Source organism: Oenanthe melanoleuca, chromosome 2, assembly GCF_029582105.1.
Source record: "Oenanthe melanoleuca isolate GR-GAL-2019-014 chromosome 2, OMel1.0, whole genome shotgun sequence".
Taxonomy (NCBI): Eukaryota; Metazoa; Chordata; class Aves; order Passeriformes; family Muscicapidae; genus Oenanthe; species Oenanthe melanoleuca.
In genome coordinates this window covers 141243410-141256718 of record NC_079335.1, presented here as the reverse complement: position 1 = coordinate 141256718, position 13309 = coordinate 141243410, and the positions used below count along the sequence as shown (strand labels likewise).

General features: G+C 39.4%; 1 protein-coding gene across 3 annotated transcripts in view; it reads left to right on the top strand.

The window, feature by feature from the left end:
- The window catches only part of DPP6 (dipeptidyl peptidase like 6), a 529059-nt gene that overhangs the window by 471303 nt on the left and 44447 nt on the right, over positions 1 to 13309 (top strand). For all 3 annotated transcript variants that reach the window (XM_056485082.1, XM_056485079.1, XM_056485080.1), the window contains exons 9-12: positions 4785 to 4939; positions 6083 to 6180; positions 9893 to 10016; positions 10846 to 10884. In XM_056485082.1, coding sequence (XP_056341057.1) covers positions 4785 to 4939; positions 6083 to 6180; positions 9893 to 10016; positions 10846 to 10884 — 416 coding nt within the window. The remainder of the gene's footprint in view (positions 1 to 4784; positions 4940 to 6082; positions 6181 to 9892; positions 10017 to 10845; positions 10885 to 13309) is intronic.

Sequence of the window (13309 nt, the reverse complement as noted above, 5' to 3'; positions counted from 1 at the left end):
GAGATGCAGAGCTCCTGGCTGGGCTCCTTTCCCTGGGATCAGGGGCTGCCAAACACACGGGAGCTGCTCGCCCTCCACGATGAGACTGGATCGAGGATTTGGTGTTTATAAAGTGCCCTCTAAAGCACATCCTCAAGAATGCCATAAAAGCAAGTCATAGTTTGTTCCTCCTAAGCTTTTTGCCTGTCAGTGGCAGAGGAGACTCTGTTCCAAGTAGGAATAAAGGGTCACAGGGGTGAGCACTGCAGCTTGTTTTCCCTAAGGATCTCTGGGAGCACTGCAGCTCATTTTTCTTAAGGATCTCTTGGACAAGAGCACAAGCAGCTGGAGAAAGGTTGTTGTTTGCATACAGATTCACAGAATATTCTGTGGATCATTTGAGTTCAAATCTTCAGTAAATGGCCAGCACAGGGATCAAACCCACACCTTTGGTGTTATCAGCACCGTGCTCTGACCAGCTGAAATAATCTCTGTGCCAGAAACTGTGGAATTGGGCTGAGCCCATAGTTTGACCTCAGCCACATAAATTTTTATGTTTTCTACAAAAGGTTGTTGAATTGTTCAGCAGCCCTGCAAAATTGCATTTTTTTTCCCCACCTGACTCAATTAGACATCTGTGAAAGAGGATTAATTGCTCTGAAATCAATAGTGCTGCAGAGCTATTGCTAACATCAGCACAAAATAATGTCAACACAGGAAAATGTAGATTGGGTATGGTAATCTAAAATAGTTTTATACTATTTGCATGCAAGTAACTACTTTTTTACACTCATTTTATATCTATTACAATGATTTAAAGGAAGTCAGTGTAGACCTACACTACAGCAACTGAGAGGAAAAATTGGTTTTAGAATAACAATAGAATAAAAGGTCATTTTCCACAGCCATCCCTAAAAAACACGTGTCAGCAAAGGTGAATATGAACAATGAGTTTTCTCTAACTGGCTAAAAATACTTGTTTTCACACTTTACAGTAGTAATCAATTTGGACATGTGGTTGGTGCTTTGAGATGATGTAGTAATTGATTTTAAAACAGATGGCAGCTGTCAAATAAGCATTTGTATTTATTTGATGTTTCTATGAGAACCCTTGGGGTTTCACCATCTCAGTAGTCTTTGTTTTCTCCTTTCCTGGACCCTCTTGCTGTTCTCTGATCTCTCTTCCTCTCATGTTCTTTTGATGCATCCTACTGACAATTTCTTTTGAGCTTTCTTTCCCAACATAAGCCATGGCCTTTATGTCAGGCTTTAATTTCATTTTGCTTAAAATTCCTTTTTATTAACAGTTTTAATAAAACAGCAAAATGTCTTCAGCACACCAAATACTTCATGACCTGAGCATCAGCTACAATACATCACACAAACAGAACCATTGGTTACACTCCCCAGAATTGCTGTACTTTACCAAACCAGCAATAAATAACACTGGTCCTGAGAACTTTTGAACTTTAAATTGCTGCTGTCTTCGAATTATTTTTAATTTTTTTTTTTTGGTGATAGAAAAGAGTTGCAGAGGCACATGTCAGACTGTCAGAGGACTGGTCTGTCCAAACATCTTCATCTTCTTGTGCAAGTCTCTTTTTCTGTTAACTCACACTTGAAGATTATAAGTTATTTGTGTCTTCTAATAAGAAGGCCCATGAAAAGATGGGGGTTCTTTTACTTGAAAATTAACTTTTTCCTCAGTTTTTTCTTCTGATATCATTGGAAGTAATCTCTAAGCTACCAATGGATTTCTCAGTCAGTCATTGGTGCAGGCTTCTTCTTTTTCAAACAGCAAGCCAGAACTTTGCCACCTTCAGCAGAAAGGCAAAATTCTCAAATATGACTTAGGATGGACAAAGGCTCCAGAACTAGCTGGATTTTAAAAAAGCATGAAGAAACCTCCATGGCATTTACATGTATACAAAAGCATGTGTTTGTTAACAAAGAGGAACTCTGCCAGTCTAGAGCTCTGTGCAAGCCTGGGAAGTGGATTTGTCATGGAAATGTCTTTAGAAATGCCCCAGTGGCAGATTATGGTTCAGAACACTAAAACCATCTCTGTGTATTTCCAAATGTGGTGCATGCAACAGGTTTGGGTTTTTTTACAGAACCTGCTGGTTGTCACAATTGGGTCTTACTCAACTAGAAAAAAGGATTAAAATACACATTCTGTAACATTCCCTGAGCACAAACATGTCCCTGGCTAATACATGTCCCGTCTGAAGAGTCACTCCTCATGAGCAGGGTCACCCAGCTGTTTCAGAGTGATTCATTGCTGAATGTGCTGAGCTGGAGCAAGCACTGACTGGTCTCACACCCTGTGCTTGAACCCAGCCAGCAGCTCTGAACAGCCCTTGTTCAGCTAAGCCACACACTTTAATCTCACTATTTTCCAAGTTTGCATGCTCTGTTGGGGCTGGCAAGCAGAAGATGGAGCACAAAGCCACCAGGATCTGGCTGGGGAATCTCAGCAGCTCACTCACACCTCCTGACAGCATGGAGCACTCAGAGACTGCAAGCTCTGGGGAGAAGGGCAAGAGTTGTGATCAGTTATCACTTTATGCTCTCAGTCAGGAGGTCATGGTCCAAATATGCTGGGGGGCTTTAGTGTAAGGGGAATCTGCTCTTTCATACACAAGGCAGGATCTGAACTAACTCTAGAAAGACTCAGCAGTACTGAATGCAGCTGATTTTCAGAGCATGTGCTAAATGCAAACACAAGGAATAAACTGTCTCCAAAAACAAATTGTCTGCAAATCATTTTTTCTTTCAGCTGAAAGAACTTTCTGGTACTAATCCATTCTGTATTCCACCAGAATGTTCTCTGGTTTGCTAAAACTAGCTGATCTCTCTAATGACAGCAAGGTCCTGGCTTTGTTTCAAGGCAAAGGTTCACTCAATTAAATCTCATTAACAGAGGACCACAAAACCTGCACTAAAACCTTTCTGGGTATGTGACCTTCAGCAGAAATGCTTCATTAAGTCTGAGATCCTGGAGAAAATGTTTGCTGAATAAAGTCATTCCTAATTAATGTTAAAATGTCAAGGATTCATCTGCCATCCATCTTTACTCCTTTTCCTTTATGCTTTTCATTATCCCTTTAATGGGTAACCAATATAAAAGTCAAAAGCAGCATCTTTTAAATGTACATATAACAGGTGGGACAATGCAGCAAAGCAAATTTGCCAGATGTGCTTTCCCATGAAATGTTTGTAACTTCCTAAATATATTTCCAAAATCCCACTTACATCCTGCCATTAAGCACTGATTAATTAATTTGCTATTTCTGAATAAAATCATAAATATTGAGGGTGAATTTTCCATTGCACCTTTTCTGATGCTACCTCGAGTTTTATTCCAAGCCATATGCTAGTCTTGATTAACAAAGTGTTTATTTACCTTGTGATGAATATAATTGTCTGTTCTCCAAGGGTTGCTCATCCAATTTTTTTTTTTTTTTTAATTAAACAGTGTCTGGTGAGTTTCTACTCTTCAAACCAGAGGGATGTCCTAGCTGGACTGGGGGGTCATCAGAGGGTGGTGTACAGACCTGGTGGGTTCAGGGCTCAGAAAATCCTCATCCATTTTTCCAATGCCCAGTGATGGCAGCAGACCTTGGAGCTGCTTGGACCCATGCACCAGGTTTCTTTTTTCCTTCATGGTGAAGGCTTAGAAACACTCTGCAGCCTCTTTAATTTTTATTCTCACATTAAAGTAATGGGACCCATCTTCCTGCCCATCAATCTGTACAGCATATGCAAGCCCTTCTGGTGCTTTAAAAAGGAATGACTCACATGATATTAAGCCTCTTAATGAAAATGTATTACATTATTGTCTTTCACAAAATGGGAGGTTTAAAAAGCCAAGTTAGTGTCTTCCAAATGTCAGTAGCTGGAAACACTTTGGATCAAGAGTGAATTCTGTAGCTTTTCTGCAGATCTGTGAGATTTAACTCATCTTTACAACAAAGCATATTAAATATGAAAAATATTGGAAATTAGAAGTTATTTTAATTTGAATTTAATGAGGACTAGGTTTTGGAAGTATTAAAAATAATTTCACATGATGGCAATATTGTTTTCTCCTTACATACTTGAACTCTGACATGTTTGCATTGGCATCTTTCTGAGCACCTTTTCAATGGCAATTATATTACTGAAATCTCAAAATCCCAAAATTCAGTAGTATAAATGATCAGGCTCTAACCTTGGCTACTTATGGCAAATTGCCTTGCAGAAATGATTTTTAAAAAATGAAATGGGGATAAAGTTCCAGCCTTTCATAAGTTAAATAAATAAATAAATAAATAAATAAATAAATATAGAAAGTTACAGAAAATTTCTATATTTATTTATTCCCAACTGGAAACTGAACTTGGGAATATTTAAATTGTTTCTGAAGCACTTGTATAAACATTGTTTGAATGGACTGACATATGTCTAGTCTGATGTGACCCCCAGTCATGTGCAGGACACATGGCAGGAGCAGCAGGGCCTTTTATGCTGTCATGACTGTGTGTACTAATATGAATAATTTGATGTTTCTTCAGCAGAGGTAATTAAGCCTAATAACCTATAAATACAGAGTAATTGTTATCAATTGTGTTCATTTGTGTATATGGCATAATTTGATGAGTATTTTTGATTGATATTCCTGTGGCATCCTCCCTGTGCTGTGATTAGACTGGGATTTTCATATCTGCACTGCTTCATTTATTGCTAACTAGTAATTTACCTCTAATAGCCTTTTTTTTCTGTTCTCTCTCTCTCTTTTTTTTTTTTTTTTTTTTTTTAATTAGAGGAGATCTTGAAGACTCACATTGCTCATTGGTGGTCTCCTGATGGCACCAGGCTGGCATATGCAACAATCAATGCCTCCAGAGTCCCCACCATGGAGATCCCCATATATACAGGCATCCTTTACCCTACTGTCAAAACATACCATTATCCAAAGGTAAGGGAAAATAAAATAATCAGTCCTGCTGCTCTATCAGAAAGAAATAATTGTTTATTTCCAGTAGGCTCAGACAGGAGACTAATAATACACACTCATAAGCAAGGAAAATAAACAGATCCAAGGAAAGATGAGCTGTTCCTTAATGAATGTGGTCACCTCTCTTCTTCAGCTGCATTTGTAAAACTGCACTTTTCTGGTTCTGTGAAAATTAGTAACTATATACAATGAAAATATAATTTTAAAATCCTTGCTTTTTACACACACACAAAAGCAATTGTGCTTCCATGCTGGAATGGGTAGAAGTCAGATGTCTGAGGGTTTGGAATTTCTATATTTCTATATTTGGATATGTTTCTATATTTAAATATGTTTCTATATTTAGATGATAGATAGATAGATAGATAGATAGATAGATAGACAGACAGACACATACATACATATATTCTATATTTAGATAGATTCACTTTTGTATAGAAGGAAAATTCAGTATTTGGTCTTCCTTAGGATATCCAGGCCTCATGTCAGAGGATACATTTGTTTTAGAGGTTTGCTCTGCAGGGAGTGCACAGCTCTCCACCAGCACAGACTCACTGCTGCTCTTATTGCTGTAATTTCCTGCTCCAAACCAGTACAGGGGTGTCTGCTGCACTCATTCCTTCTGGGTTTCTTGCTTTAAGCACTAATTCCCCAAGTCCTCACCTGCTGGTCCAAATTGAACCATAATTTAACAGGAGAGATACCCACATAAATGCAGGTTTTGTGGAAATCACAATGGTTCAACAGGGGATGCCCTTTCCCACAGCACAAAATGATTCACTATTTTACTGTATCAACCATCATCCCATTAGACACCTTTTGTCAAGAGGAGCAGGAAATAGCAAAATTTCTAGTTGCCATGAAAAGAAGAGTTTTTTACTATGGTTAGAAACATCCTGAGCAAAATTTCCCCTTGTTTGTGCCAACCAACCTCTCCTCACCTCTGAGCCACATCCCCAGCTCTGCAATCTCTCTGTGAAAGATCACAGCATCCAATCCTTATCCTGTTCAGTGGGAATGCTTTTTAGAATCCATGGGGATACAATAAATCAAAACCATTCTGTGTTGTATATGATATGTAATTTATTCTTTTCTAAAATCCAGGCTGGAATGGAAAATCCAACTATTTCTTTGCATGTGATTGGTCTGAATGGGCCCACTCATGACCTGGAAATGACTCCCCCAGATGATCAGAGGATGAGGTAGGTGCTTTCTCACCTTGAATGCTGCCCCCAGTTCCCTTGGGGTTTTTTCAAGATAGTTTTACAGTTTTTAACACTGGACCTTTCTCTGCTGCTATCAGAAAATTTCATTTTGTGTAAATCTGCCTAATTTTTTTTTCAAATTACTTGTCTTCCACTTGTATTTTATAGAACATTGTATTAGAACAGGTTTACAATTAATAGCTATGAAGTAATCCAAATCTATTTATGCAAAAGAAGATGTATGACCTGTGACCAAACCAGATGGGATTTGCCTTCCAAAAATACAACTTCAGACCTGTGTACAGCAGGTGGAAATTCAGGATCACAGTATTCCCATCACAATATCAGAATGGTGGCTCCTGAACAAGATAATTTCTCTTTGGTAGCATTCTGTGTAAACAGAGAGACTCAGAAAGGTTTTAATTACAGCAATAACTTCCAACTGCAGGATCCAAGTGTTCATAAATTTTTTCTATATGGTTATGGGTGGCCATAATTTATTTGGTTGCAATCAATATTGCAAAATGATGCAAAATACATCATAAGTAATTAGTGCCTGTATATTTCATGAAAACCATGGCAATTGCCATCTCTAGGGATGACAGAAGTAGTGCTGCCAGAGCAATAGGGGTGCATTTTCATTATGCATATGTTTTCTGAAATGAGGGGATTAATGTGATAAAATTTTATTAAAATAGGCAAGAGGGATGTGCTGTACACCCAGTTACAGAAGGGAGTTTCAAGAAAGCAGGGGAAGCTGGTGATGAGGATCTTCCAGCAGACACAGCCTATCTGAAACATTTCAGTGTGCTCAGTGCAGATGATATATGGGCAGAGTGGTATTTCTTGTTCTTTTTATCTGGAGCAAAGTGATTTAGTACAATTAATGAAGCTGATAATAAGGTGGAGATATGCCATGGCCTTTTTTCTTTTCAAAATTGAAAGAAGCCAGAAATTTTCCACAGGAATTGGATATTTTTCAGTTAAAAAAAAAATAAAATAAAAAAAAATAAACTAAGCAAAGCTGATGATGAGAAAACATAATTGGGGGTGAAATGTACAATATTGATCACTTGTCCTTTTTAAAAATCTTTCATTCTAACCATTTTTGTCAAGTTTCCTCCAATGCCATGCTTTTCTGTGAAAAAAAAAAGAAAGTGAAGAGAAGGGGTTGAAATTGAAGTGGGGAAAGTAGTACTTAAAATTTAATGCCTGACAGGCATTTTTATTTTGGTGAAAACTGCTGGGCCTCAAGAGTTTCATCTGCAGATGGTCAGAACTGGATCATCACCCAGCTTATTTCTCATGTTTGCATCCCAGGTGGCAAAGTGAGGGATGATAATATCTCCCTCAAGTACAGAAATCATCACTGGACCTTGCATGGGCCATAAACAAATAAATAATGGGAAAACTCAGCCAGCTCCAGTCTGGATTTGGGGAGCTGTGTGTGACCAGCAGCCATGGAAAGCTGGGACATGATCAGCTGCTGGGCAATGACCTCAGTCTCAAATGATTGCAAACCAAACCAACAATGTTTTACTGGGATGTAGAAATCCTGCAAAACTCAGCAGGGCTCCATCCTTCCTGACAGGCTCAGGCAAGGTGTCCCTTCCCTTTTGCTCTGTGTTTCTTAGATATGGATATCTATAATTTTTTAATTTTTTTTTTTTAGATGTGGATGTCTTGCACTGGTCGAGGACCTGCTGGTATAGATTTTGTTCTGTGGAAGAAACAGGTTCTCCCTTAAATCAGCTCCACATGAAATGTGGGACAGGCCAGGCAGAGGGGCCTTGGGAGTTGCACTCATTTTCCATTTCTCTCCACTGGCTGCTCAACCAGTGCAGCTGCAGGAGTGGCAGATGTTTAAAATTAGAGAGATGAATCACAGCTTTTTGTCTCATTTTCCTCTGAAAAATGGAAACCTTAAACTTGGGTGTCCTACAGAAGGGATATGAAGGGAAGTAAATGAAATTAAAGGCTCCACACTACTCAAAAAGTGGAATAATGACTATCCAGGTATCTGCAGTTATCTGTGGGCTGGGTTATCCATGGTCTTGATGGCTGGAAGAGGGTTCAGAGAGAAACTGAGACTCCATGCCCTTCTCTGGGGTGGTAGGGAAGACCATGATTCACATGAAATAATAATTAAAAGTTCCTGAGAAAGAGCTGTGGCTTCTGTGCTCAAACAGTGAGAGGGATGTAAAAATTGAATTTATGTGCTTGAAACTTTAAATTGGATTTATGGAAAAAGTGCTCCAAGCCACAATAAGTGCTAAAATCACATTCCTTTTCTGGGGAGACTGACTCTGCTCAGTTCATTTTGGAGAGAAAGAAGGGGCAGTTATACAGTTTAATTTTGCTGTGTTGTTTTTTCCTCTTAGGGCCTACACTGTTGCTGATAAAGAGTAAAATTACAATTTTATTTCAGGCTCTAAATTTTCAGACTGCTGTTGTCTCACTTGGGCATATCCTTCTCCCCAGTGCAGTGGATGCTAGCATTGAGGCCTTTTGTTCCCTTTCCCCACAGCCAATTTCAGGCACTAAATATTACTGAAAAGTACAAAATCAATTTCCAGCTTGTTATTTTTCTAGACAAACAGACCTTTGTGCTTTTGCCCTTTCTCTTCAGTATATGCAGCAGCTCTTGGCAGAACACAAAGAACTCTCCAGCAACACAGCACTTTATCTCCAATGAGAGCAACAATTCCTTATACATATTTTATAGCAAACAAATGAACTAATAAATTTTTTATAGACTGTGTGCTGTAAAAAGTCGTATTATAGTTTAAGGATGTCTTGGCCCTCATGGCCCAGCAGTATATTATAACATCAGCAGCTCTGGCACCTCAGCCAGAGCTGTGTCCTGCACAAGAAGTGGTGGAGCCCAGAATTGTTGCAGAGGTGAGCACCACGCCCTGGCCCTGAGAAGACAACCCTCAGGGAATTTATTTCTGGATTTTCCAGCCCAGCCTAAGTGGTTGCAGTCCTCACTATTGCATGGGGCTTTTCCTGAAGATATTGATTGCAGGACTGTGCAGCCCACACCCATGATTTACCCCAGGTATCATCACAACCTGAATATGTCCAGCAATAAGATGGTGCAGGGAGTGGAGAAGGGTGATTTTGCTCATGCAAACTATCTCTGCTGATGTCTTTATGGCAGCCAGCTGCATCTGCTGTACAGAAACCCTGTGGTACTCCAAAATCCATCCTTCTTACTATTTGTCTTTTTTTGCAACACTCCCAGATACTTTAGTGTTGGCAGGCATGCTCAGAGGCCATCCACTTTTCATAAGCATCAAGAACCCAACCACTGATAGTGATTGGTCTGAGCCAGCTCAGGTTAGTGTGCTCAGAATGGAAATGGTTTGCAATTTCTTTTCCACCTGTGCATAAATTTGTAGCTCCAGGCAGTTCAATCCTTCTTGGAAGACAGAATAGCTTGAAAGATTCTTTATCTCTATATTTGTCTCTTCTTTGAAAATAACTTCCAGAAGTGGCAGATAAAACACCTGCACATCCCTAAAAATGTCATTTTCAGGGGTTGAAATCCATACATAAAGCAGCCTGGGGATATCAGGACACGATGTTCTTTAAAGCCACGGCTCTCCTGGATGGTTTGCCTTTGCTGAGCCCCTGACTGCTCAGCCTTGTGGCAGCTCATTAGGGTGGCAGCCTTGTGATGTGGTCTGTGTGTCTGTGCTTGCAGGGACTACTACATCACCATGGTGAAGTGGGCCACCAGCACCAAGGTGGCAGTGAACTGGCTGAACAGGGCTCAGAACGTTTCCATCCTGACGCTCTGCGACGCCACCACGGGGGTCTGCACCAAGGTAGGGGGATTTGCACAGCCTTCCCTTCCCACCAGAGCCCATAGCCCACGCCAGGAGAAACCATCCAACTTGTTTTACACCATGGAAAGTCAGCTGGAACAGACAGAATATAAACGATGTTCATATTTTTTAATTATTTTTAACACCTAGAAATCCAAGAACACTCAGTGTGTGTTTGAGGCAGAGTGATTACCTCTCTTGAAATACCTTTATCCACACACAATTTGCAACCTAAATACCTTTCCAACATTCCACCTGCAATATATGTATTTAATGGCATTAAAACCAGCTCATGCTTATCTGCACATACCTTAATTGTAGTGAATTAATCCCTTCTATAAATGCACTAATACAAATGGTGTATTGATATAAGATAGCAGATTCCAATAGCAGATTCCATCATCTAAACTGGAATGTGTTTCCATTGTATAAATTTCATCCCTTGAAAAAGATGATGCAATTCTGTGCATAGAGCATGGTGAGAAGTATTTTTATTAATAACTTTCATTTTGGTCTTTATTTATTTCTTAAGAAGATTTATTTCTTTGGAGAATAATACATCTTGTGGATTTATGTGTTTTGTCTGTATGCCTAAAATACTTTCTTGCATTTTAGATGCAAGAAATTCACTAAAATGCTAGTGAATGCTTATCCATCAGGGAGGAAAGTCAAGAGAAGCAGCCACTGGATTCCACTCCAGAAACACATATTTAAAGAGTTTCTTTGTATTTCTGAGCAACCTTTCAACTCCAATCCAACAGCTTTCTGCATTGATGGGCAAAATATAATATATTACAAGTATGGTATTAATGATCTTCTTGTGTTTTAGAAACATGAAGATGAGAGTGATGCCTGGCTGCACAGACAGGTAAGAGTGATCTTCTCCTTGTGGCCAAGTTTTTGGTAGGATCATTGCTTCTGTGAGTTTTTCCCCAAAGAGAAAAACTGATTTCCAGATTTGAGACATATACTTGGAAAATGGCATGATCTGTATAACAGATCAATAACAAACAAGTTCTTAATAAAGATGCCATCCACTCTGGTAGGTCCCATAGTCCTTAGCCTGAAATTTATTTGTGTTTACAAGAGATGAAAAGCTGATGTGGGTGGAAAATCACCCACTGGCAGTATCTGCATAGGACTCATCAGCCTCAGAGGCAATCCTTCATAGCCTGCCCTAACACTGATGATGATGCTTTAATACTATGGTGGTTGCTTTCTGCTCATTTTACTGGGGGGATCTTGTCCATTCAGAGACAAAATCATGCAGATGGAGTCTCCTAAATATCATCTATAACACCTGCCCAGGAGTCAGTTTGTGAGGGGACCTCTGATTAGACGAAGCTGTTTTTCAGGGAGAAGCTGTGATCTCAGTTCAGCCACAGCACTGAACTGTTTTTCAATCCTTGTGTGAACTCCAGACATGTCACAAATATCTTGTTTGATATATTTTCCCAAGTCCAGAGTTAAAGCATTTCAGATTTTTGTCACAGCCTGCTCAGAGGAGCCAAGACCCTGTAGAAATGGCTCTACATCAGTTCACAGCAGGAACAGTGCTCTGCTCTGTTCCAGTGGCTGTCCTGCAACAATGGGCTGTGTGTGATCCAGATGAAAATTTATTGTATGGGGAAATAGATTTTGTGCTCCCAGCATTTCAAATAAGCTTTTGCTGATATACAGTAAAAATATGATGAAATATGCTTTACATTCACAAGGACTGTACTGGCTTGAGTAGGAAACAAAAGCTTAAAAGACAAGCCAAAGCAAGGGAAAATTAAATTGCCCAGATATTGTATATTAAAAATAAAATTTAAAAACTTAACAGGCTTTATTTATTTTATAAGTTTGAAGGCAACAGCAGTAAAATAATCCATTCATTGCTATTTACTGCAGCATAGTGGGGGCTGTGTCTTATATTATTAATACAATATAGTGGAACTTGTGTTTTTACACTGCTGTGGTTATTTAGTCACCTGCAATGTGGACAGGCATTAAAAGATGGTGCTTTATCCTCAATAGCTGAAGTAAATGATCTGTCAGTTTCTAATGGGCCTGCTCCAGGGAAATGCATTTTGTTTTACTACATCTCCAAAAAGCATATACTTAGTTTGAGAGCACACACTTAGTTTGATGTTAGGGAAGGATGTTCATTAGAGTCAAATGAGTCAGACATCTCAGTGCTAAACTAAAATAACAATTTCTATGGACTTTGGAGACATTTAATAGCATCCTTCAAAAGCTTTTGTAGGAGTCTGAAGAATTATATTGCTCTTTTGCCTGTATTTCTGACAACAAAATTACTTAAAATTCTAGTTTTGGCTGAATATGATTACTGGGCTAACTGTATTTTCTATATTTGCCTTTTATACCATGACACATTAATCTAGATAACTGGAAAGGTATTTTCATGGCATGTGTGCCTGACTATGAGGATGATGTTAAAATCTTAAATGCTTGTTTGGGTCCACTAACCTCTTAAAAATGAGATTAATTGCACATCAGGCAGCTGAAGGAGCTCAGGAGTGTGGCTGGGCTCAGGATGAGGATTCCTTGGCTGAGACATTTTAATGTAGAGTATTTTCAGGTGAACCAGGTGCCCTGTCCCCTCTGGAGACAGCCAGGGTGGTGGCAGTGGGGTCACACAGTCAAGGGACCCTGGGCAGGTCCAGCCCACCCCAAAGTCCTCATTTTGAGAAGTGTCACAACTTAAAATCAGTAGGAACAAGGAATCCAACTGCTTGCCTTGTTCTTTAAAATACTCCTGCAAAATTCTCTGTATGCATGGCTTTAAAAGCATTTTAGTTTTACCTTTTCCCTGGGAATCTGAGTGCATCCTTGAACAGGGACAAACAGTCAGTAGGAGACAAGATGATACTCACCAGGGACATGAGGGGGTCTCCAAGGATGACAGGGTTGACTTTTTTAGCTGTCTGAAATCCTGGGAGTTCTGAGATAAAGAACACAGGCCATGAATTTTAATTTTGTTGTAGTAGTAGTTTGGTGACTCAGTGGCATTTAAAATCTGTGTATAGAAGGTCGTAGTAAACAATCTCATATTTCCTTCTGGGCTTAAGTTCATGAATACATTTTGTGCAAGTTGAAAATCTTTGGGGAGCCTCTCTCCAACACAGGCAAAGAGAAGTAATGCAGCCACTCCCTGTGCAGCTGAAAAACAGGATAAGCTACTTAAAATATAATGAGGAATGCACATTATTTACACAGGATTTGCTAGAAAATATCTGTCACTCTTTGTCAGGTGAGGTGGCACATGTCTAGGGACTCTGGAAGTTTAT